Source organism: Neopsephotus bourkii, unplaced genomic scaffold (genome assembly GCF_033783945.1).
Source record: "Neopsephotus bourkii isolate Nb327-2 ecotype Australia unplaced genomic scaffold, CSIRO-AGI_Nbou_v1 NB_463, whole genome shotgun sequence".
In the NCBI taxonomy this organism is placed as follows: domain Eukaryota; kingdom Metazoa; phylum Chordata; class Aves; order Psittaciformes; family Psittacidae; genus Neopsephotus; species Neopsephotus bourkii.
This window is the reverse complement of record NW_026900965.1, coordinates 510,554-535,487: the sequence shown is the minus strand read 5'-3', so window position 1 is coordinate 535,487 and position 24,934 is coordinate 510,554. Positions and strand designations below refer to the sequence as shown.

Here is a 24,934-nt window from a genome sequence, read left to right as displayed (position 1 = left end):
TGTGCCTGTATCCCCACTCCACACCATGTGCATCACCAGTGCAGGGGAAACTTGCTCGTGTTCATTTTCCAGTAGGCTGCATAAATACTCCGTAACGGGAGCAAGGCCAGTGCTACAGCTCAGGCACTGCAGGTCTCCATGTGACCGAGACCCAACCAGAGGAAACAAGAAAGTGCTTTAAAAATTCAATCAGCTTTATTTAAGCTCAAATAGAGCCTGCAAGAGCAGCAGCCCAGCAATGCAAAGCCAGGCATTAGTTGAACAAGCACAAAGATCCCTGATTGATAGAAGGAAAGTGACACTGCTGAAAGAAGCTGACATGAACACTAGCAAGGTCCTTTGCAAGTCCAGGGAAGGCTCAGGGCGCTAATGGGCACAAGCGAGTGCAGTAGGAAAGCTGAGCCTGTTTCAAGGAGAGGGGTGGTGGGGAGGTCACTGGGTCCTCATAACATGTGCAAACAACCCGGGTCTTGGGGAAAAGTGCTGTGAATTCAGGTTGTGCTGGCACCAAGCTGTTCAGAGACATTTCCCAAGCCACCCAGCAGAGCACAAGCTCTAACTTCATAGAATCCCAGCCTGGTTTGGGTTGGAAGGAGCCTTAAGCTCATCCAGCTCCAACCCCTGCCATGGGCACGGATCCCTTCCACTGGAGCAGCTTGCTCCAAGCCCCTGTGTCCAACCTGGCCTTGAGCACTGTCAGGGATGGGGCAGCCACAGCTTCTCTGGGCACCCTGTGCCAGCGCCTCAGCACCCTCACAGGGAAGAGCTTCTGCCTAATGTCTAATCTAAGTCTATCCTCTTGTGGGATCAAGGTGGCAGAGCTGAAACTTGAAAACTGGATTTTCTGGATTGGGTCATGCCAGCCTGACCCTGGGCATGGGGCTGCAGGTGTATGTAGGTAGTAGCAGGATGCCCTGGGCTAAGGGGTTCACACTAGGACTGTGTGGGGCGATGCTGTGATGGCAATGTTTCACTGCTGCACCATGTGCTGGTCTGAGCTCTGTGGGTCTCAGCACCCATGCTCTTAGCCATGAATGGCTTTCTCATGGGGATGGTGTTGTGAGACCAGGACCATGACCACCTGAAGCATTGCCACACAGGCACTGATGTTGAACAATGAAGGCTGCAGCCCAGGGGTGAAACAGCATTGGGTAGAGTCAGAAATTCTCATAGTGATGTGCAAAGTAGGTCTGGTCCTTCTTGTTCAGCTGCCGACAAGCCTTTTCCACACTCTTGGTCATCCCGGGTGGGCCACAGCTGAAAACCCCGATCTTCTGCACCTGCAAAAGGAGGGAGCCAAAGGGGTCAAACCAACAGCACCAGCTCTCCCCTAGCTGAGCCCCTCTTGGCCCCTTGTTTGGCAGCTTTGGGCACAGATGCTGGCCAAGCAGCATGCCCCAGCCTGTGGAGGTTTTTGGGAGGTTGTCACCTCCCCATGGAGCCACTGGAGCTGTGGAGGAATGACAGGATCCCCCAGGGTCTCTGTCAGCTCTGGGCAGTGGTTGCGGCCAGGGTCTTGCCATAGCAGGGTGTGTTTGGCTGGTATGGGGCACTTCTGACTCACGGAGCTCGTCTTGGCTCCAGAAGGAAAGTGGGGATCGTGCCCCTTCTGCCCTGCCCTTGGTGCAGAGGCCACCAAGGTCTCCAGGGTCTCAGAGGCAGGCTGGGACCGCTCCTCCACAATGGCTGGTGGGTGCCCTCCTCCTGTCCCCACCCGGGCACTGACCTCACGGTGCACCTCCTGCAGCGAGCTGAAGAAGGGTACAAAGGGAGGGCGTCCAAAGTGGGTGGTGGCATGAAGCCCTGTGAACAGGCTCTTGTTGAGCACCTTCTGGAAGTGCCGCTCGCAGATATACTGGAAAAAAGATGAGAGCACTTCAGAGGGCCCAGCATGGCCCGGCATGGCCCGCAGCCTCCCCGGCAGGTGGCCAGGCTCACCAGCATGGTGGTGCGCAGGTCGAACTTCTCAGCCAGCTGCGTGATGTAGATGTGCACGGAGACCAGGCTGTTCCTGTCCGCCTCCTCCACCTCGCGGATGATGTCCGCCAGCCACTCGAACTGCCGCTGCGTGCGCGTCACCCAGATGAAGTAGATCTGTGGCACGTGGGGATGAGGTTCAGAGTGAGGGCAGTACCCTGTGTATGCCCACATGGGGCTCCTTCCCAGATGGATCATGGAGGATCCCCCAGAGACCAGCAGCAGGAGGAGGCATCTTGGGAAGGCTTATTGTGCTTCAGATGCTTCCTTTTACCTTCTTGCACTGCAGCTTGGAGCTTATGGATGACTTGAAGACCAGGTCCTTGAGGATGGATGCAAAAGGTGTCACCCCGATGCCTCCTCCCACCAGCACCGACACTTTGAACTTGTTCCACTCCTGGTGGCCCTCCCCGAAGGGCCCGTCCAGATAGAGCTGGAAGGGAACCAGCCATCAGTAGGGTATCTCCTGCTTCCACTTGCCCAGGCCTTGGCTGGAGAAGCACCACCGGCTGGGCACAGCCCACTGCCACAGATGCTCCGGGGCTCAGATGTCGCTGGAGAAGAAGCGTGGGGCTCACCTTGGGCAGCTTGCCAATAAGGGCCAGGCTCTCTGGGGAGTAGAGCTCCCGCAGGCGGGTGGTCCAGGGCCCCACAGCCCGGATGTGCAGGCTCAGTGTGTCCTCGTGTGGCGCCGAGGTCAGGGTGAAGGGGTGGTACTCGGAGGTGCCCAGGGCCACACAGGCGATGCGCACCCACTGCCCCGACTTGTAGTCAAAGTCCTGCGGCCGCTGGAACTGGAGGTGGGTGACACCTGTCAGGCAGAGAGGGGCCAGGAGTGAGGACTTCTTTACGGTGAAGATCTCAAAGCAACATTCCAGTAGATACAGGGGGCTACGAGGATGCTGGAGAGGGACTCTTCATCAAGGACTGTAGCGACAGGACAAGGAGTGATGGCTTCAAACTGAAGCCCGTGGCAGAGGCCTGGAACTTGATGAACTTTAAATCTGTTCCAACCAAACCATTCTGTGATTCTATGACTGAGTAGTGGAATTTCGTGCATAGCTGCAGCCCCCAATGCTTGTGCAATGAGCCTGGGCTGAGGTGGTGCCATGTGGCCAGGGATGTTTTGGTACCTGAGGGCAGGAGCTCCGCTTTCACTACGCTGATCTCCACCTTCTTCCTGCTCAGGCTGAGCAGCTTGTCTGCACTATAGATGAGAGCTGGGATGATGAAGTAGATGTGGAAGCGGGGCTGCTGGATCAGTGCGTAGCTGCCATGAATGATGACCTGGGCAGGGAGCAGCCCCCATCAGCACTGTACTTACCATGGTAAGCTATTGCCCAGGGGTTGATTTGGTGGCAGTTCAAGAGTAGCAGGGAGCTGGGATTTGGGCCACCAGCTCTCTTGGTACCCCCCAGCTATTAGAGCTCATCAGCTGGGCTGACCCACAGGCTTGTGGTGCATCGCCACCATCCCTGCCTCCAAGCCAAAATGCATTACCAGGATGTAGAGCAGCATGTAGAGGTGGTGGGTGATCCAGAAGCCTTGGAAGCTGACGCGTCGGAAGTGGCGGCTAGCGAACACATACATCACAGCCAGGATCACAAGCAGCAGCACTCCTGTCATGCCTGTGAGTGGATGGGTTGGAACGTCCTGGGGGATCAGGGTAACCCCACAGGGGATCCTCCAGGGCTCATAGAGGGGTCAACGTGGGCATGCAGTTCTGCCTGCAGTGGTCTCACCTGGAATAGTCTGGAAGAACCACCAGTAATACTTCTGTGGGAGCTGAGACCTGGAGAGGAATTGCATCATGGAGTGGCCAGAGCAAACTCCTGGTTCCCACTTTCATTTGTGTCCATGCCCAGGACATGCCCAGGACATACACTCTGCCTGGACTGCACTTTAATTTTCACCTACCCATCATCCATAAAGACATTGGAAAAGAGGCAGGACAACACGCTGAGAGGTGTGACTGAGAAGATGTAGACATTCACTATGTGACCTGCAGTGTGGAGCACTGTGAGAGACAGAAACCAGAAGAGAAAAGCATCACTGTTGCTGTGGATGAAAGTGCGGCAGACCCTGCGGATGTGACCAGGGACCTGGCAACTCCTCTGGTGCAAAGCATCTGTGTCTCTGCAGGCTTCATACGGCTCTTCAAGCTTCTGCCTGGTCCTGCTGTGTCACGATCCTCCTGCTCCAGATGTGGCTCCTGGGTGGCACATTCTCCAGCAGCCCACCTACCTGAGAAGATGAGGGCTACCATGGCAACCCAGCGGTGAAAGTCCACAGCGGCATCGAAGGGGATGTAGTGGTTGAGGAAGGTCTCCCGCAGGACTGTGATGAGGTTGCGGCACATGGTGAGCAGGATGTAGGAGTACATGAAGGAGATGCAGGCAGCCGATCCCCGGGAGATGATGATCCCCACAAAGGTGGTCTGTGCGATTCCCGTGCTGGGGGATGCAAAGGCATAGTCTGGGGAGAGAGATTGAAGGATGTGTCAGTGTGCCTGCAGCTGAGGGCCATAACTCTTCCTGCAGCAAGGGGACTTGGCTCCACCAAGAAAAGGTCACCGGGGATGGGGCTGTGTGGGGACAGGGGCATGATTCTCCATGTCAGAACCCCCAGAGCTGCTGGGTGACAAAGTCTTCCTTGGAGGTCAAAGGAGAGGACTGTCCTCCTCTGCTGTGCCCCTTGGTACTGTGTCTTCAGTGAGGCATCAACAAACTGGAACGAGTCCAGTGGAGCCCACTAGGGTGTGTGGAAGCTGGAGAACATCATGTAAATGAAAAACTAGGGGAAATGGGCTTCTTCAAGCTGAAGGAGATGGGTCAGGGGAGTCTGTCAGGCTCGTTCAGGCTGCCTACAACCACAGTGTTACAGAGAAGAGGGCACCAAATGCTTTCTGAGACACACAGTGATAGGGTGAGAGGTGACAGCCTGAGTTTCACTGAATGAAATTCAGGTTTGATGTAAAATAAACTCTCCACATGCAGGATGGTCAAAACCTAGCACAGGCCCAGCCAGGTGGCGGGATCACCAACCTCGGAGCCCTTCAAACCTTCTCTAGATAAAGTCTTCAGCAGCCTCATTCCGCTTTGAAATTGGCTTTGCCCTGAGGAGGACACTGGGCCAGACCCCTCCAGAGGTGCCTCCCAACCTAAGTAAATCTTTGGTTATTCCAGGGGTGGAACAACACTGTTTGCCCAAAGCTGTGCCGGGACCTTTCAGATCCCAGCATGCCTCATGCAGCCAGCAGCTTTGAGGAGCCAAGCCCATGCACCCCTCTGCATGTGGTGCAGCAGGGATGGGTGTGCACTCACAGTAGGCTCTCTCCACGAACACGCCGGTGGTGATGGCAGAGAAGAGGACCACACAGACGATGTGGCGCCGGTAATTCTCAACAAAGCACTTGAACTCCTGGATCTTCTGCTGAACTTTGTTCCTCTCATACTTCTTCCGTTTCGCTTCAGTGTACAAATGCAGCTGGTACTGATTCACCCTGGCAAGTACAGGAGGGTTGCTGTCATGTCAAGGTTTAGCCAGTAAGGTATGGCTCAGGGCCATGCTGCCCAGCTTTGGGTCTTCCTCCCCGTACAGCTCTGTGACCACCTCTGCACACTGGAGATGGTGGTGACCTGCAGAGCGCAGTTTCAGTATTTGATATCAGGTCATCCCACAGTCTACACAAATGTGCAGATAATGACTCATAAACGAAACCAGAGATAAGAACTGTAAAAGATAATTCTCATAGTAATATTCAACCCTACAAACTGATTCTAGGGTGGAAGAAGATCCTTGGAGCTATTAGGCAAATCAGGATATTCTGGCCATGAACAGCAACCACTAATCTGCTTTCTTGTAGAAATATCTGCTGCTGCCACAGCAGTGAGGATCAGTCTCTCCTCCAGCTCTTGCAGGCACGCTATGGGTGAGCCAGCAGTGTTCCAAGGGGAAGAGAAGCTCAGGCAGGACTTCAGACAAAGCCCCTCTCTGCAGGCAAGGCATACACTCTAAAACCCAACATCACAGGCTCTGGAGTTGGCCACTTCATTCTTTTTAATAGAGGCACATCACCCGGACCCAGCTACAGCCCTGTCACCACCAAAGCAGGGCTGCTCCTGCACCTTCTTGGTCAGTGAGGGGCTGTGATGGGCCTGCCTGGGCTGCGGTATCTCCTGAAGAGTTGGTCCAGCATCCCCTCCCTATGCAGTACCACAATCATGGGGGTGCTGGGTCCTTGCAGCGGTGCCGTTTGACTGGAGGGCTATGTAGTCTGGCACACCAACATGAGAAACAGCAAGAAGGCTGAACCTGAACCTGAAAAGCACACTCAGTGAAGAGAGGGTGCACTCACTTTCTGCCTGGTCTCTTCCTCAGTTCTTGCCCTTCTTGTTCCATGTAGTGGTTCGCAATGTCCAGGTTTGGGTCATTCTCTTCCTCTGAGATGGTTCTGTTGGAAATAGAGCTTTGTCTAGCCTAAAGCTGTACAAACGTTTCCCCATTTTCTCCACTTTCAGGCTCAGAAGGTGCCAAGCTCTTTCCTGCAACCCTGTTTGCACTACTTCAATTGCATGGTACATGGGCTGGATTCGCTTCCAGATAAAACCCCCTTATGAAAAACAAAGTAGGACTCCCATCCCAAATGCAATAGGGGCTGTGCAAGAGGCAGTTCCTCCCCTCTGACTGCCTGAGTGCCAGGGGAGGAAGGGAACAGCCCCACTGCAGCATCTCGCTTGCTTGCAGGCATGTTGAGCATGGTCATCATGCTTCCCCAGCGCTGGGTTGCAAACACCTGGTGGGAGCATTTGTTGGAGGGGTCGAGGTGATGGATGGGTGTGCATCAGGGCAGATAAAGATGCAGCAGCCAGAATAAGGAGGAGAGCTTACCTTTTTGGCTCTTTCTTTCTTATGAAGGAGGCGTGGTTATGCAGATTTTGCTTGAGCACCTCCGGGACACCTTTGATGATCCAGAAAGACAAACAGCGGTTCAGCATGTGCGAGATGCAGTGGACAAGGTTTAGGCATCTCCCTTTGGCAGGGACATGGGGAGAGGCTCTGAGCTGCCCCAAACATGTACATGGAGCAACAGCTGATGCCCTGTTATTGCAGTGGGGTTGGAGAGACCAATGGGAGCTACCTACTGGGTACTGCCCATCACCTCCAGCCCTGCAGGGCCTGGGGTGTTCCAGGTCTCCTGCCCACCAACCTTTGATGCAGAGCTGGGTGAGACGAAGTTCGCTGTCATGGTCCCGCAGCATGTAGTGGAAATCCTCCCATGTCAGTTCATCCCTGTCCTGAAACCCTGAGGCCCGAAACATGGACTCAGTCACCTGCTCTGCCTGATCTCTTGACAGGCAGTTGTTGGAGATCTCAATGAAGGACCTGAAGCAAGGAGGGGAGATGCGAACTTCAGAGGACCAAAGCTTGAGTCCTTCACAGAGCCCCCGACCAGTTTCATGGGATAAATGGGCTCTTGGTGTGAGTGTTGAGCCCATGGGCTCACACTCGTATAGCACCCTTGGGGAGTGAAGCACAGAAACTGGGAACCACTTTTCAAGACATCTGTGTTTACAGACATTGTGAAAACATCTAGAAAGGTGAGGAGAAATACCTGACCATCCTCAGAAACTCCTCCTTGGAGAGGAACCCATTCTCGTCAATGTCATACATCCTGAACATCACCTTGGACTTCTCCTGTGGGGACCCTGGTGGGAAGGGAGAGAAGCAAAGTAAGAACAAGATCCTATTTTCATCAATGAAGATGCTTTCAAACATTGTCTTTGAGAATCTGGACCTGTAGCAGCGAAGCCTCACCTAGTTCTGAAAAGACTGAGAGCACACTGCTTAATCACAGCTTAAATAGCAACTGGAAGTGAATAGTGTGCCACCATTCTGCTTGACTTTCTCAAGTGAAAAGGGAAGAACTGGGTATGTGCACATTCTGATGCATTATTTTGCAGACTCAAAATGTACTTTTGCACAGCAATGATTTTTCTGGGAGCCGCTTTGATTGAATCGGGCATTCACCACCTCCATCTATGAATCCAGTGGTCATTTAGGCAGAATCACATATAATATCTGAACGGGGCCTATGAGGATGCTGGAGAGGGGCTTTTCATCAGGGACTGTAGCAATAGGGCAAGGGGTGATGGGTTCAAACTGGAGCAGGGGAAGTTCAAGTTAGATTAAGCAGAAGCTCTTCCCTGTGAGGGTGCTGAGGCGCTGGCACAGGGTGCCCAGAGAAGCTGTGGCTGCCCCATCCCTGGCAGTGCTCAAGGCCAGGTTGGACACAGGGGCTTGGAGCAAGCTGCTCCAGTGGAAGGGGTCCCTGCCCGTGGCAGGGGTTGGAGCTGGGTGAGCTTTAAGGTCCCTTCAACCCAAACCATTCTGCTATTCTATGATGTCTCAAGGACGGGATACACGGTCCATTCAGGAGATGAGAGGGCAGACTTTTCTATGGTGCTGAAAGATAGCTCCCCTTCTGAACAGCCTTTCAGAAAACAAATTGCATTGTTACTGCCCTGTAACTCAGGCTGAAGCTGTCCTAAGTGAAGGGAACTTTAATCTGTTGGAGTGCCTACAAATTGACCTGCTGGATGGATCTTGCCCCTCATTCTGCTGGTGGTGTTGCCAGAGCCTAGAAACAGGACTGATGGCAACAGATGGAGATACTAACCAGCTCTAGCTCCCACCTTTCATGAAGACCACCAAGATGTCCAGGAATTCCCGGAAGGAGATGTAGCCATTGCCGTCTTTGTCAGCCAGAGAGAACATGGAGTCCACAAACATGGAGTGGGCTTTGAGCCCCAGGGCCTCGGCAAACTCAGCCCTGCTCAGCTCACATGTTAGAGACTCCTTTGCCTTCTGTGAAGACTCAAAGTTGAGCTCCCCGGCATCGGACCTGTTGATTTCCAGCACCTGCAGGTTGTATCCCACAAAAACCACCCATGAATGCTGGCAGAGCAGAAGGCTGGCATTCCCCTGCCTGACATACCGCACAAAGACCAGTGGCTCCCCTGGCACAAAACTCATGGCAGATACCATGGGGAAGTCCTGTGTCTCTCCTACATAATGCGACTTTCACACTAAACACCACTGACCATTATGGAGACCTCAGTTACATCATCCAAAAGACTCTTTACCACAAAAGACCGCAGTAGAACTCCCTTTGTCTCCAAAGTATTGGCAGCTTCCTTGTGCACAATACCAGCACTTACAGGGAGCAAGAGCAGCAACATTCATTGCTTAATCAATACAGAAATACCTTTACCCGTGCGTCTGAGCCTGCCACACCTCTACTTACCTGAGCAAACAGGTGCCTAAAGAAAGTCTCCAGAGTCTGTTTTCTCTGCTCCTGTGTGACTGCCCGTTTCATCAGGCTCTGCTCCTTCATCTCAGACACATGCAGCTCGAGGCCGCTCTCCTTCAAGTAGCCTTGTAGCTTCCCAATGAAGTTGCTCCTTTCTGCCTCTGCACTGAAAAGCAGCACCTGCAGAAAGCCCCACCAAAAGGGGGTGAGCAACAGGGGTTCGACTGGGATGGGAGTGCTGCTGTTGCTGTGGTTGCTCCATCGTATGAGCTAGACCTGGTGGCTCTCAGGAGGCCATAGCCACCCTTCAGGGACCGACACTGCTCCCAGTGCCCAGGGCTGAGTGGTGCAGGGTGTTTGTGACTGGCAGCAGAGGCCTGTGGGGTGGTGGGGGAAGGTATCAAACCCCAGGCATCATGGTACTCACCAGGTCATACTCCTTGGGGCTCTTCAGGAGCAGAGCTTTGTTCCCTTTATTGCTGGAGAGGACCACCTCCACCCTTCGGTAGGCTTTCAAGCTGATGCTCCGGAGCACAGACCCTCTCCTATCCAGCACTCTGAGCACCTCATCAGCTTGGAGCTGAATGTAAACAGGAGAGCTGTCTGTCTTGGGACCGTGCCATTCCATGGCTGATGGGAGAGAGCACAGGACTCAGCTGGAAAGCCACACCTGGGCCCATATTCACCCCACCACCTCCTTCACCAAGGTGCAGTTTGGGAGTGATTTCATGACCAGGCACATGTTAAGGGAAAAATTATGATCTCCAAACTGCAGACTTCAAGCTCATGGACACAGGAGGAGTACAAGCTATGGAGCAGGGTGGAAGGATTTTTCCACTGTCCACAGCAGGTCCCTTGCAGACCTGTATGTCTGCAGACTTATGTGTCCTGGAACTACTGGTGCAAGTGCTCTACATAGGTTTCCTCCAGGTAGGGTGTGATCTGAAATTAGAGGATCGTAGTATGACTCAAGTTAGAAGGGTCTCTCACCCAACCTCCTGCCCCAAGTGGGATGAGCTACAGGATCAGGATAGTCTGCTCAAGGCTATATCTGATCAGCAGGACTTGGATAGGATGGAGACTGCACAACCTCTCTGTGCTTCCTGTTCCACTGCTTGACTATCCTCCTGGAGAAACAGCTTCTCGTTACACCCAGCCTGGATATAAGCTCCAAACCCAGACCTGCCTCAGTATGTGACCTGACTTCAGCAGCAACACCAGGGGCCATCACAGAATCACCAGTGCCACCTCACCATGTATGGCCTCTCCGGTCATCTCCCTCTGCACACTGGGACTCTGCTTCTGCTGCAGCTTCTGGAAATCTCTCTTGCGGAGAATGGCAACGATCCAGGCAACAAACAGAGTCACTGGGGACACAGGGGAGAGTGAGGCATGAGATAGCACACAGCTCCTTCACACTTGGCAGGATCGCCCATGCAACAGGGTCAGACAGGGGGTTATTTCTTCCCCATCGGCCCCAGTTCAGTGCTGCATGGATTTATTTAATTCAGGCCACGCCATGAAAGCCCAGCTCCCTCCTGGTGCCCAAGGACCCTGCCACCTCAAGGACCTGAGGGTTGACAAAGACTCAGCAGCTCCTTAGTCCATGAGCACTAAGCCCCTTCCTCCAGTAGGAGAGGAGATGGGTAAGGAAATGGAGTGGCAAACCTAAAGGCAGACAGCAGAGGACAACGATGATGATCCCAAAGCCCGCTCCGCTGCCTTTGAAGTAGTCCAGCACCATCATGGGTGTGCAGTTGGCCAGATGCTGAGCTGTCAGCTGCTGGGGCTGGGGGCACGGGTCCCCTGCATGGCGGGGAGACAGACTGTGAGTGTCATGAACCTTTTACCCATCTCACCTCCTTCATCCCAAGAACTTCTGCATGAAGATGCTGGTGGGATTCATTGCTGAGTGACCCCGAGAGCACTGCAAACCTGGGATACTTGAGTTAAACTCCAGATCTTAGGGGACAACCTTTGCTTATGGATTGAAACTTTGCCTACTGCAACAAAACAAGCACAGAACTGGACTCAAGAGCTCTGGGTCTTCAGTGCCATCACCTCTCCCAGTGGGATAGGCTGAACAAGAAGCACTCTGGGCCACAACAAAATGGAGCTCAGAGCCTCTGCTCGTCCAAGTGCTGCAAATCCAGGAAGTCCTCTTGGTGCAATTGCATGGAGCATACGCCAAGGGAATCAAAATGCCTTGTAAGGGCTGTTCAACAGATAAAATGCTTTCAGCAAATGGAAGTTCATGCTGCTGGTGCCACCGCATCTGCAGGAAAGCCTATCTGACCCTGCCAACAGCTCTGCTCAACCAACACCTCGCCAGCAGAGCAGCCAGTCAGGATGGTCATATGGGGCTGATAACTTTTGCAATTAAAGGCAAGTAGGTAACATTATGCAGTTTTGGTATGGAAAGCTTAACTCATCTCTCAACTTCATCACATTTTATGTCACTCACTAGTTCAACCTGCAGACTTATGTGGCGTGACCACCATGAGGAGTGCTGCGCGCCTCGCTTATGAGCAACCCTTGCATTTTGCACGTGTTTTGATGTCTGAAGGGCACAGCAAGTGTCCTGCTTGAGAAAATGCCTACCCGATGTTCTCCCTGTGTCACTGTTACCAAGACAGGACTGCTTTCCTCCCTAACTCGCTGGTGCCGATCGCTCCCTGCACCCTGCTGTTGCACAAAGCACTCACCCTTGCTCCAGACAAACACATGTTGCTGGAGGTCTGTGGGGTCTGCGTAGGTGACAGCAGCCAGGACATCGTGGAAGGTGGTGTTACGGATCTTCCTAGTTTCCTCCACTGTGAACAGCCTGAAGAAAAAGACATGTGGCCAAGTGGTGGCCCTGGGTGTTACTTGCTGGCAGCAGGAGGGATTCACTCCCTGCATCGTTTCAGGCATCGAGGAAGCTGGAGGATGCTTTTTCCTCCAGCCCCAGTTTTTGTGTGTTACTGGGGTTTGCAGAGCAGTGGGCACCCTGCCAGATGGGGATGAAGACTTTACCCATTCTTGGTGTTTTCGAACCAAAACCTGTCACCGTCACGCAGGCGCACAAACTGGTCCAGGATGATGGCACTGAAGAGGGAGCCTTCAGCCTCCAGCATGCCCCCGGGGAGTAGCTCCAGCCCAGCCGTGTTGTTGGCATACAGGGCAGCGACCTTCTCCAGGACCTGTCCAGAAATCCCCACCACATGCATGTGAGAAGAGAGAATTCTGCCAGGGCGTCAGACAAATCTTGGCAAGCCTCAGGAGGAGCGAGGAACGTGCATTTCCCAGACATCTCATGTCCGTGGGCTGGGAGGATGCTCAGCCCCACACAGCCTTGAGGTCAGGGCTTGGACTTGAGCAAATAAGAATCACCCCCAGGGCATCCCAGCTCCAGGAGGAGCAGGGCACCAAGTGGCACAGGAGCTTATCACTGGGGCAGGGTATAGTTACTGATACCTTGTAATTAGGTAATTACCCCGCTACAACAGCCCTGCAGGCATGAAAATAAGCTGGGATGCACATTGATGTCCCTCTTCCTACATTGCTGAAGAAACCAGTTACTGCCTGGACTGCCCTGCCAACCTTCAGCACACACTCCATGTCCAGACCAGTTCCGTGTTACCTGTTGCTCCAGGTGTGGGGCAAAGTCTGACCAGTTCTGGAGAGGCTCCAACCCAAATCGCTCCCGGGCTTGGTTATAGGTGGGCAGGCCAAGGTCTCTCCCACGCTGCAGACAGCTGGCCACGTAGTCAGTGCGGGAGTACTTTAGGGGCCCATACCAGTAATCTGTGGTGGATTCAAAGCCATAATGACAGCAAGGAAGAGCAGGAGAAGCAACCCCAACTGCCATAGCTGCTCGGATGGCCTCATCCCTCTGCCATGGGCTATGCTGAACATGGAGATTATCTTCATGCCCTTGCCAGGGCAGTCCCACGGATGTGCTTAACATGCCCTGCAGCTTTTCTGCACCTCCAGTAACCAGATTGAAGCTGAGCTGAGTGTGTGCTTGTGTGCTGATGGTGATGGTGATGGGACCTGCCTCCCCACCTCAGCCCCGGCACAGCCCTGGGAGAGGTTTCCCCCCCAATGTGCCCTGCAGTGCAAGGGAGTGCAGACCTTGGAGATCTTCCACCACAATGTTGTCCTCCCGCTCTGCAATCTGAGAGCTCATCCCCAGCAGAAGGTTGTCCACATCCACCTCCTTTGCCTGCTGCAGCCTGGTGTTCTGAGGGGAGATGGGAAGAGCAGGTGATTCCTCACCTGGAGGTGAGGACATGGAGCAGCCCCACACTCCTGCCCATAGGGGTGCAGACCCTGGGCATAGGGGGACCAAGGACTTCTTCCAGGTTCGTTTTCTCCACATCAGCTCAACCTTGAGGTCTGAGCCTGCCCCAGCAGAAGGTGGCATCTGCGGATGTCTGGATGGGGGGGATCTCTCCCCTCTTGGTTGGCTGTCATGCTTTGCACCCAGTTTCCCTTTCAGACCCCTGTGGGGTCCCCATAATATAAAGCAAGGAGTGAAGACCCCACAGCCAGCCCACCACATCCTCAGTACCCTTCTGTGTACCTCTCTGCTCCAGTAGCTGTTGCAGAGCCGCATTGCTGGGAACGAGCCACCAGGGCCAGGAACTTTCTGGAACTGGCACTTGGGGTCTCTGGAACATCAGAGAACAGCTGGACCCACAGCCCCTGGCCAGGGCTGCCCTGAGCTGAAAGGGCTTGGCTGTGGGGAAGGGACAGGAACCATCCCCAGCCACCACCCCAACCTGAGCATCCCCTTCCCAGGTACAGGCTGCTCCTACCTCTTGTAAATGCCGGGTGGCACCATGGTGGCCAGGAATTGCCCTGCAGCTGCCACAAACTCCGGTGAGAGGCTGGGGTCGAGGTGCTGCTGGTAACCTGCAGGCAGCAGTCATGGTCCAGCAGCCAGGCTGGAGGGAAAGGGAGACGAGCCCCCTCTCCTGTGCTATCCCCCAGCGTCCCCGGTTCTATCCCTTACTCCCAGAACACCATCTCTTTCCCTCACCTTTGTACTCTGGGACCTGTGTCCCCAGCAGGGTTGGCAGCCACTCATACAGCACAATGCTCTAGGACACAAGGGTTGCTGCATCAGGGCAGTGCCAGGGAGGATGTCAGGGGTTAAGATTAGGGTAAGGGATAGGGTTAGAGTAAGGGTTAGTGGTTAGGATTTAGGGTACAGTTATGGGTTAGGGTTAGTGTTAGGGGTTAGGTTTATAGTTAGGATTTGGGTTAGGGTTTAGGGTTAGGGTTGTTAGTGATAGGCTTAGGGTTAGCTTAGGGATAGGGTGTTAGTGTTAGCTTTAGGATGTTAGCATTAGGGTTAGGGGTTAAGGTTAGTGTTAAGGTTTAGGGTTAGCGCTAGGGTTAGACCATCATACAGCATAATGCTGTAGGACACAGGACAGCTTTGTCAGTGCCATGTCCATAGAGTTTTACAGGGGTCCTGGCAGAGCCTGGGAGGTGCCATCCTTCACCTGGAAAGTGGCGATGACCCTCTTGCGAGTGTGCTGAAAGAGGTCTTCATCAGACCAGGTGGGGTGTCCTTGTGCCAGCCCTGCAGCCAGGTGGTTGTGGTACCGGAACCAGGCGATGCTCACGGCCTGCAGGAAGCGGTTCTCATTCCCCCAGGCACTCCCCAGGTCTGCAAGAGCCGTCAGGAGCATCAGTGGGGAATGCCAGCACTGGATCTAGTTTTGCTCATAGATGGAGGGCCAACCCCAGCCCTGTGGCTGCAGCCCAGTATCCCCTCATCCCTTTGCACCTCCTTCCACTGAGATAAGGAGCTTGAATGAGGGAGAATCAGCAGCAGGCCCCCAGCATGGACCAAAGGTGAGGAATTCAAAGCAAGCTGAGCAGTTTCTATCAGTGGCTGCCCCTGTCCCCAGATCCTTTCCCTACCCCCTTTCCCCTGATTTGGATCAAAGAGACCAGCACCCACTGGTCTTTGCATGCTGGCTGTGAAATGACCTGTTGCTTCCTGGTGATGTGGCTCCTTAATTTCATGGTGTGTCTTTGCAGGAAAGCCTTTGCCAGAGCATGCACCTTAGCTAGAGCATAGCATAGCATAGCATAGTGCAGCATAGCGTAGCATGGCATAGCATGGATTGGGTTGGAAGGCACCTTAAAGCTCATCCAGCTCCAACCCCTGCCACGAGCAGGGACCCCTTCCACTGGAGCAGCTTGCTCCAAGCCCCTGTGTCCAACCTGGCCTTGAGCACTGCCAGGGATGGGGCAGCCACAGCTTCTCTGGGCACCCTGTGCCAGCGCCTCAGCACCCTCACAGGGAAGAGCTTCTGCCTAAGAGCTCAGCTCAGTCTCCCCTCTACATAAGGCCGACGGGAATATTTACCGGCACCTACTCCTTGGGCTGGGAAGCTGCCTGCTCTCCCACAGGACTCCCAGCGTGGATGTCCCAGCTCTCCACACCCTTCTGCCCCTTTCCAGGGTCCCCTCTGGGCTCAGCTCCAGGGACCTTCTGCTCCTCCTGCTCACAGTCAGCGATGGAGCCAAGTAGGTGAAAACCCTCTGAGGATGCCACCCTTACCATAGATGCCCTGTGGACCACCCTGTCCTGTGGATGGATCCAGTGCCTTCCACATGTGGACTCTCCCATCTGTCTCCCTCGGGATTCGCCCGCCAGGCCCGGATGCCAGCTGCCCCCCTGAGAAGCTCCTCAGGGCATCACTCCAGGAGTGCAAGGGGCCGTAGATGGAGCTGCCGTCCAGCCAGCCTGTCACCTCGTTGGTCTACAGCAGGCACAGGGAATGCACGTTAACCAGGGTCTTGGGGGAAAGGTGAAAAAAAAGTCTGAAAAGCACCAACCCAGCCCTTTGGTCCCACAGAGCAGCTCTCCCATCCTCAGTTTTAACAAGAGCTATCAGGATGCAAGTATACACACCAGCAATCCCTATGCACGCTGCTGGACTTAGTGCCAGGGACAGGAAAAGACCAGCTACAGGCTTTTCAAAAGTGCATTTTGGGGGTTTATTTCCCAACTTTTTTTAACTATGCCCAGAATACATCTGACATCTGTGAATTCCCAGGTAGCCAGGACCAAGCTGGAAGGGGGCTAAACACAGCTCTGGAGAAGGTAGAAACCCTGGAGCTGCCCCTTCTGAACAGCTCTGCCCTGGCAGCCTGTTGCATATCAACCCTGCCAAATGTTTTCACGAAACCCTTCTTTTAGGCTGAAAACATACCAGAGTTTTCATTTTTCTAAGGTTTGGAATGCTGCTGAGAACGTGATGTGCTGATGTGGTCTCCTCGTTGTGTGCCATGTGAAAAGTTCAGGGAGATATTCTACTTTGGCGATTTTGATTGGGAAGCTTTCCAGAACGAAATAAAAAGCACATGGGCTTGGGAACACATCCAGCCTCAGCACAGTGAAATATGGACAAACTAGGGGAAAATCTGGATATTTTCCAAAATAACTGAACTCCAGAAAAGCTTTACAACTTTGTAAGAGTCCCAGCTCAGTTCTGGGGTATATTTCTAAGAATAAGAGTTGGTGGCTAGTAACGTGTCATAATTGCAGACCTAGAGTGGCTCAAGTGCATGAATTGGTTGTGGGACTTCATTACCCTGGCACTAAAGAAGCTCCATGTATCACTTGTTTCAGCACATACAGACAGCCCTCCCTCTGCTCATATTGACTGAAGGGATAAAAACTGGTAGCCAAGGAATGTTGTGAATTGCTCCTGCGTTACCTTTTCTTCTTCTGACCTCCATGTAGATGACACAGGCACACCTAGAGTTATTACATTGTCTTCGCCCAAGAAAAACACTGACCTTGAGCAACCACAAATGTTACTTCACGTGAACCAGTACTTTTGAGGTTGTCCTTTAGGCTCATGTGCAATTGGCTCAAACACTTGGATATGTACTTTTACAGAAGCAATGGTGCTCTCTCCTGTTACATTTGCAAACGTTATCTTGGCTTCGACGGCTACCACTGTGGGTGAAAAGGAGTTCAGCAGAAAGGCAACGAACAAAGGAAATGCTACCTACCTGTTCCCGGGGGCTGTTGGGGCTCTGCCCTGTCTCCATCGCCCAGTGAATGCGCTGGAAGGGCAGAACCACATCTCCAGTGCCTGCAGGGTCAAACACGAGGTCTCCAGATGGGATGTGGATGTTCAGGAACTCTGCAGGGCAGCCGGGTTTCTCTGTCCCCAGGATGTCCGACAGCACATGGAAACCTGCCAGAGCCCTAGCCATAGTAAGCATGGGAGGACTGGCACCAGCACCAGGATGTGATGGTGGGCAATTGAGCTGTACATGGGCTGAGGAGGCCCCCCCTTGTGCAGTGGTTTCCTTCCTGTCTTCACTGCTAGTTCGCTTCACAGCTTTGAAAAAGTCACTGTGGGCTGGAGCCCAGATGTGCACAGATCCAGCCCACAGGAACAGAGCTCCAGGAGCTGCTGGCCAGACCTCACAGGTAGGGAAGAGTCATTCAAGGACTAGGATGGGGAAACTCAGCAGCGGATGTGCAGAGACCACCAGCAGCTGGATCATCTGCTGGCCATCAGTTTACTAGGAGCATGGTTCTGCATTTGGTCCTGAGCTCCTTCTTGCCTGTGGCCTTCAAGGCCAGGGGTTGCTGCTGATGCTGTGCCTGGTGGCTGATATGGCTGTTGGCCCATTTAAGCTTGGGTGTGATGGGAGAAACTACCTCCAGGAAGAACCTAAGTGGTAAGAACCTAAGACACTTGTGTCTGCCTCTTCTGTGGCCCAGCCTGAGGCCAAGCATCTTAGCTTGGTTGTCCAGGAATGTATATGAACCTTAAGCTGTACATGGACTTAATTGTCTCCACTTCTTTGGCAAGTAAAGGCTGTTTTCTCAATGAGCTGAAAGTGTTTCCCAGAGCTCGACATTCCTGGGCTTGGAGACCCAAGACTCCACTGAGCTCCTGAGCAACAGCAAAAACCACTCCCACTTGCAGCAGCTCTGCCCAGCCATCAGACACAGCATGTCTCTATTGCAATTAAGTAATTCTACCACTAAAACAAATGAGCAAGTTATTAGATGACAAATATCAGCTTTTGGGTAACTGCCAAAGGTCACTGGGAATTCAAACTCTCTTGGCTGGACAGTACTTTGGTATGGTGTATTTTGGTATTTTATCTTTCAGGTGTGGGTTTGCTATGAAGTGGTGCATAAGGAACGCTCCAATGCATGGCCTTGGGGTGCCAGAAACCAGGATTTTTCAACCCAAACCAATATTTAGGGACTGTAGCGAGGGGGATTTAAACTGAAACAGGGGAAGTTCAGGTTGGATTTAAGGCAGAAGCTCTTCCCTGTGAGGGTGCTGAGGCGCTGGCACAGGGTGCCCAGAGAAGCTGTGGCTGCCCCATTCCTGGCAGTACTCAAGGCCAGGTTGGACACAGGGGCTTGGAGCAAGCTGCTCCAGTGGAAGGGGTCCCTGCCCGTGGCAGGGGGCTGGGGCTGAAGTCCTTTCCCACCCAAACCAGTCTGGGATTCTACGATTTTTGCACCCAGTGCCAGATGCCAGCTTGTACCGAAGAAGACAGCCAGCGCAGTCGTGTTCCTGCGGGACGGCAGCCCAGAGGGTCCCCGCGCCACCGCGTTGCTCAGCTGGCGAGCGTTGGGCACATGGGGCTCCTGCAGTGCCTGGTACACACCATCCGCGTAGTTGGCTGGCAGGAGACGAAGCAGCCTGGCACCTGCAGCACCAAACAACATGGCATGGGTCTGCTGGCACCCAAAAGGCAGGAAACAGTGATAGCGAGGCACACCAGTATATGTGAGGGTCCAGAAGAGAGCAAGAGTATGGCATAGACTCTTACGCTTGCCAAGAACACGCAAATCTTGGTACCAGCACCCAAAACTTCTTGCAACACTGGGATCAGTCCTCTCAAAACTAGGAGGGATTGTCCATTTGCATGTTCCCTTGCAGACGTCCCTCTCTGGACTATGTGCATCCTAATTGCCTCCTGGAGGTCTGAGCTGGTGCTCCAGTGGGTAACTGGAGTGATGCTAAGCTGCCCATGCTGACTATGCAATCCTACACGGCATGGTGATTGCCAACACAGTAGGAAACAGGAGAAGGAACAGCCAGAGAGGCAGAGAGACAAGGCAGAATATGAGAGAGAAACACCCTGATTTTGCACCCATTGTCACTGAGGAGCAAGTTCGTTTTGAAAGGCTCTTGACCACCATGTTGAGCTGGAGCTCCACAGAACTGGGGGAAATCCTGGATTACTGGATTAGTTTCAGGTTTAGTTTCCAGAGGTTTGCTTGCAAATGTTAAGGTCTGATTTGTCTGCTCTGGAAGATGGAGAGCTTGTCTGCCAGGAACCCACTGGATCTCCATGACAGGCTTTGGTGTAACTAAAGGGCTGATGACACACATCATGTTGGAGAGCCTTTTGGACTTAGAGGAAGCTGTGTAATTGCCACCACAATTGTGCCATCAGACCAATCTGGGCTGTGGGAAATAGGAGGGTTTGTAATATTTCATATTTCAGAAAAGATCCTGCCTGATCTGCCCTGGTCCCTGGCTCAGAGAGGTCTTCTGGAGGTAGGCTCATGGGCTGGGTGTAGGCGTGAGGAAGCAGCTTGCCACTAGCACAGGCAAATCCCACATACTTGTCCCAGTACAGACTGGTACATGCTGCACAGCAGCCCAATAGCACAATATGTGCTCTGTGTAGAGCAGAAAAGGGTAAGTTCAGCATGAACTCTTCTGTCTCTGGCCTTGTGTTGAATGCCACTCAAATTGCATGCTGATTTTGACTAAAGATGCCTTTTCTCACTTCTATCCCTGACCATCACTGAAATGCCTGCTGGGAAGAGCTGGGTCCTCTGTACCTTGGGCATTTTGAATGGCCTTGTGAAGGCACAGCTCTGCTCTGAAGCTGATCCAATACCAGCATGATCTGCAGATGATGCCTGGGCAGATGATAAAAGTGGCAAGGCCAGGATGCGGGAGACAAAGCTGGGCTGCTTGACCCCTCCACACTGTTCTAATGGGGCTCTTCACCACCTCTAATTGAGGCCAAGAGCCACCTTGCAGGGCCAGGGGAGGTGACATCATCTGGTGGCCTGCCTCGATCAGGCCAAGTCAGAAATGTCTTTTCTCTGTCGTAAAGTGAGCCAGATGCCAAAGCACCAGCTCACCCTCTTGCACCATCCCCACCCCATGCCCAGCACTCACCTACTGAGCCACGGCTGTGGTGCAGCAAGTTGTTGTACCAGCCGTCATAGCGCTGGACCTCCCAGGAGATGCTTTCCTGGGTGCCTGGAAGAGACCAAACCCACTTGGTGAGCAGCAAAAGAAGTGAATGAAACAAGCACCTTCATTACAGAATTACATTTATAGTGTGGCATTCCCTATATTATTTCTGACACTTCCTTTACAAAGTTTCTTAGATGAATTTTTTAGCCCTTTTGACGGATAAGCAATGTCTAAAATTTGAAAGTCATGCTCACAATCATGATGTTCCCGAATCAGTTTCTGGCCCTCACCAGTCTACTCCCAAAGGATCTTCATTTTCTCCTTCTCTCTCATTCTATCAGATATCTCTCTACTTCTGATCCCCTCAATGTCCATGTGGGTAAGCAAAGGCCTTAACACTGGAGTTATGCTCTCCTCTGTGCATTGTGCACCTGAGTCAGCCTTTGCCAGTAAATGTATACATTTTTCCTTTGTGTTGATTTTTATTGCCATTATAGTACAAGCAGGAAGCTCCATTAGAAGCTGTGTACACCTACAAACATCAGGAGGTGATTCTTCCAGCCTGCAGGCTCTGCAAGTTCAGCATTTTGCTTAATTTTCTTCTGATCTCATCACAAGCTGAATCATCTCCATCACTGATATGATCTCCCATGAGTTAGAGGAAATTCCTCCTAGGGGCAGAAACTATCCAGAATCTCCCCTTGGATCCCCTTCCCTGGAACCATACTTACTCCCCAAGGTCCATGTCACCAGCAGAACAATGGTCAAACTCAACATCATCTCTGCAGGTTGCATTGGCCACAAAGTCTTTGGAAGCAGTGACCTACAAAGGGAAGAGGAGGAGGAAGGAGCTGGACTGCTCCACTGGCTGAGGACATGCACAGACCATAATCTCAGCTCCCTCCTGTGTTTTCTGCTGCCTGGTAAAACCCTGACATCCATCAGCTCTCACCTCCTGATGTGGGCTGTGGGAAGCGGCAGGGACCCCATCACCCTGGGAAAGCTCTGTGAGGAGGTGTCAGCTGGCCTGAGAAGTGCTGCAGCCCTGGGGTACCCCAGCTGTAGGCTCACAACTCATCATCCCTGGCAGGAAGATGTTAAGCTCTGCTATAGAAACACGCTCTTCATTGAAGAAACGGACAGTTTTCAACTGGCAATTCCCTGCATCCCCAGGGGTACCTCACATCAAGAGCTGGATCACCTCTGGGCTAACTTGACAGCACTCTCTCATGACCATCCTTTCTCAAGACTCTTTGTCATTTCATTTTCCACAAAGGCCCTGGATCTAGAGCAAGTTTCATGAGTGGGACCTGAACCTTTTAAAACCTGGTCCAATGCCTAACTGAAAGAGAGGGATTCTCAGCCACGGACAATGAAGGCCACATTTTTTGGCCATACAATGCTGCAGCAGGCTTTCCATGCACAGGAATGCCAAGCTTGGATTTAACTCCAAGGTAGGGTTTTCCACTAAATATGGCTCTTTGTCCCTCGTTCCAGCCCTGTGGGTACACATCCAAAGACTAGCATCTTTTCAGAGGAGCTGTGTTACCAAGAGATGCGGTGATGCCCAGGTTTCAGCTTTTCCTACATGGCTCACAAGCCAAAACAATACTTTTGGCTTCTTTTTTTCATTGTTTTAATCAAAACCTAAAGAAACAATGGTGTCAGAAAGGCTTACACGTTGCCAGCAGCTATATAGGATTAATTTTGGATGTACTGGGAATTAATTGCAATGGCACAGATTGTAAAATATGCATCACTAAATACACTGTCCACTTGTTTGTTTAAACCTCAAACCACAAATGAAGTGGTTTGAAATTTAAATAGTCATTTGTGCTCACTTTGTGTTTATGTAACTGAGCACTCACTGCCAGGTTGTGAGCATAGCACATAACCTGTGTTAACTCTCTTCCACCAGACGAGAGTACTGGTGTTTTGCCTTAGAAAACAAGATGTTTCTGAGCAAGTGCATTTCCACGTTACTCGTCCACCACAAGAGCTCTCCTGCATTCTACACCTCACAAAATAAGCAAACTGCTTTGTTTAGCTTTCCATAGCACGGATAAATCACTGTTGAAATACCTCTTCACTGGTGGCATTTTTGTTTCTGGCTTCACTTACATGTGTATGGGAGATGCTGAAAGCCTCAGAGTTGCTGCTGGTGTTCCTGGTCACCCAGTGCCACCCCTGTCCTCCTGGAACATGCTCCTGTACAAGGGGCCACTGAGCTCTTCCACCCCACAGCCCTCTGCTGAGCATGGTCTTGTGGATGTGAGATTTGGGTTGAGCAACCAGTGAGAACCAGAGGCTCCATGAGCCCCATCCCATAGGAGGAACACAGGAGTCTGGCCAGCGGGTGAAGCATGAAGATGCCCAGGACCTCTGCCAGAAGTGGTAGAGCCCAGTCACCATCACCACATGGGATTCTCCTGCCAGAAATCTCTCCCCATGGAAACAGCCTGCTAAAACTGATGTGGAGGCCTGTTTGGCAGGAGACACCCTGAGCAACCTGCAGCAATTGTGGTTTGCTAGTGCACAGAGGTCCACACGACCATCACACTGTAGGAAGGGAGTCCCCATAGACACAGCTGTATTTACCTCCTGCTGACTCAGAATGCATAGGGTTGAAATCCCCATCTAGAGGTGAAGCCTGAAGGTGCCACAGAAGATTTACCAGAGTCATTCAGGAAACATGAGGCAAAGCCAAGGCTCAAAGCACATCACCACAGCCACAGCGGAGCATGTCTCTGCCTTCCCCTTAGGTCTTCCTGCAGGGCTCCAGCAAAACATGTGTTTTAAAATTCCTTCTGTCACCAAGCAAACTTCCACTTCCCTCATATGTGGGGATTGCTCTTGACCCTACCCATGAGACCACATGCCAGTTCTAATGAACTTTTCATCTCTCCATGGTCCACTTATTGCCTAGTCGATCCAAGACTGTGGGGAGGTCTTTGGAGGCTTTCCAGCCTCAACCGTGGCTCATGTGATACAGTGACAGTAGTGGTCTTGCTCCAAGCAGCAGGTTGGGCCACAGACTACTGAAGGCCTTTCCCAACAACATGGAACTACTCTTCCATGCCTCTACGCTGCCTTTATGTTTTCCTGCAAGTTACTGGGCACATCAGCAGTTGGCCTTTTCCAACAAAACCTCAAGAACCATTTTCCTTCCCCAGGAGCAGCTCTCCCTGTCAGAATTTGGTTTGTAAAGGCCTAAGGGGACATTGACACCATGTCTCCCGTGCCTATGAAGCTTTCTCCAGCAATTGCTAGGACCATCCAGACAGGCAGGGCTGAGTCACAGCGGCTCTTACAGGATGCGCTCAATAGGAGGAGCATGCAGGTCTGAGCTAGGGAACCTCACGCCCAAGGAAGATGGGTATGAGTGGCACTCAGCTGGCTCACAGGCTCCTTCCCCATGCTTCAGCTGAGTTTCAGCTTCACATGTTCCTGTGCTGCTCTGTGTGCTGTGCCATGCAGACAGGGATATGCACAGTCTCAACCCACTGTCCTGTGGCCCCTCTCTTTCACATGCAGGGATGTGTGTGATTCCATCCATCACACCCTGCAGGTGAAGACACGACTCAGACACCCCCAGTCCTCCATGCAACCAGGGACACGAGTGTTCCATGCCTGTGTGTGCCCCAAGCAGGCAGGGACACCAGCTGGCCCTGGCCCCTTGGTCCTCCATGTAGATGGGAACATGTCCCCCATCTCATCCTGTGCCTTGTACCCAAGCAGATGGGGACACCGGGAGCACAGGACTCTGGTTCCTGTTCCCATCATGATCCCATCCCACAGAAAAGAAACGTATGACCCGATCCCTTCCAGTGCCGCACTTCGGGCCCCGTTCCCAGCTTGCGCCCCAAGTCGGGTGTATCACGGACCCTTGCCCCCTCCGCTGGCGACAACGCGCGCAGCCCAACCCCGCCGCAGGCAGCAGCCTCTGCAGCCGCAGCTCCCTGTCGGAGGGAAGCGGAACACGCGTGGCCGCGGTCCCCCAGACCCACCCGCTGCGCACGCAAGAGAAGACCCGCGCGGCCGCGGCGCTCACCGGTGCGGCGGTGCGGGGGGGCCGTGCGGCGGTGCGGAGGGGCCGCTCAGCGGTGCGGAGGGGCAGTTCAGCGGTGCGGAGGGGCAGTTCAGCGGTGCAGCAGTGTGGGGCAGTTCAGCGGTGCAGCAGTGTGGGGCAGTTCAGCGGTGCGGAGGGGCAGTTCAGCGGTGCGGAGGGGCAGTTCAGCGGTGCAGCAGTGTGGGGCCGTTCAGCGGTGCGGAGGGGCAGTTCAGCGGTGCAGCAGTGTGGGGCAGTTCAGCGGTGCGGAGGGGCAGTTCAGCGGTGCAGCAGTGTGGGGCAGTTCAGCGGTGCAGCGGGGCAGTTCAGCGGTGCGGAGGGGCAGTTCAGCGGTGCAGCAGTGTGGGGCAGTTCACCGGT

The 24,934-nt window shown here is 53.1% G+C and overlaps 1 protein-coding gene across 4 annotated transcripts; it reads right to left on the bottom strand.

Moving 5' to 3' along the window:
- Positions 1-569: 569 nt before the first annotated feature.
- DUOX2 (dual oxidase 2) lies at positions 570-24,568 on the bottom strand. 4 transcript variants are annotated; one of them, XM_061349852.1, is made up of 33 exons: positions 24,557-24,568; positions 21,237-21,328; positions 20,485-20,568; positions 18,827-18,991; positions 17,318-17,505; positions 15,855-16,056; positions 14,785-14,951; positions 14,316-14,376; positions 14,092-14,188; positions 13,857-13,944; positions 13,406-13,514; positions 12,912-13,075; positions 12,305-12,471; positions 11,995-12,113; positions 10,958-11,095; positions 10,543-10,656; positions 9,717-9,919; positions 9,284-9,469; positions 8,673-8,898; positions 7,592-7,685; positions 6,868-7,362; positions 6,335-6,430; positions 5,301-5,479; positions 4,222-4,452; positions 3,895-3,994; positions 3,720-3,769; positions 3,478-3,605; positions 3,111-3,264; positions 2,556-2,788; positions 2,252-2,410; positions 1,939-2,094; positions 1,727-1,855; positions 570-1,280 (listed from the first exon to the last, which is right to left on the bottom strand). In XM_061349852.1, the coding sequence occupies exons 2-33, from the start codon at positions 21,298-21,300 to the stop codon at positions 1,158-1,160; spliced, it is 4,869 nt and encodes a 1,622-aa protein (XP_061205836.1). In that variant the 5' UTR covers positions 21,301-21,328; positions 24,557-24,568; the 3' UTR covers positions 570-1,157. The 4 variants fall into 4 exon arrangements, with proteins under 4 accessions (XP_061205836.1, XP_061205835.1, XP_061205837.1 ...); XM_061349853.1 differs by lacking the exon at positions 24,557-24,568 and having other exon boundaries at positions 572-1,280; positions 6,868-6,937; positions 7,187-7,362; positions 21,237-22,217; XM_061349851.1 differs by lacking the exon at positions 24,557-24,568 and having other exon boundaries at positions 21,237-22,217.
- Positions 24,569-24,934: the final 366 nt, after the last annotated feature.

Bases quoted from the DNA above. Each gene is read 5' to 3' on its own strand.
- DUOX2 (XM_061349851.1), bottom strand. From the start codon at position 21,447: ATGGATGTCAGGGTTTTACCAGGCAGCAGAAAACACAGGAGGGAGCTG. The intron at 12,472-12,911 runs GTAACACGGAAC...ATTTCTGGACAG, and splicing joins CCCCACACCTGGAGCAACAG to GTCCTGGAGAAGGTCGCTGC. The intron at 3,265-3,477 runs GTAATGCATTTT...CTCCCTGCCCAG, and splicing joins ACATGCTGCTCTACATCCTG to GTCATCATTCATGGCAGCTA.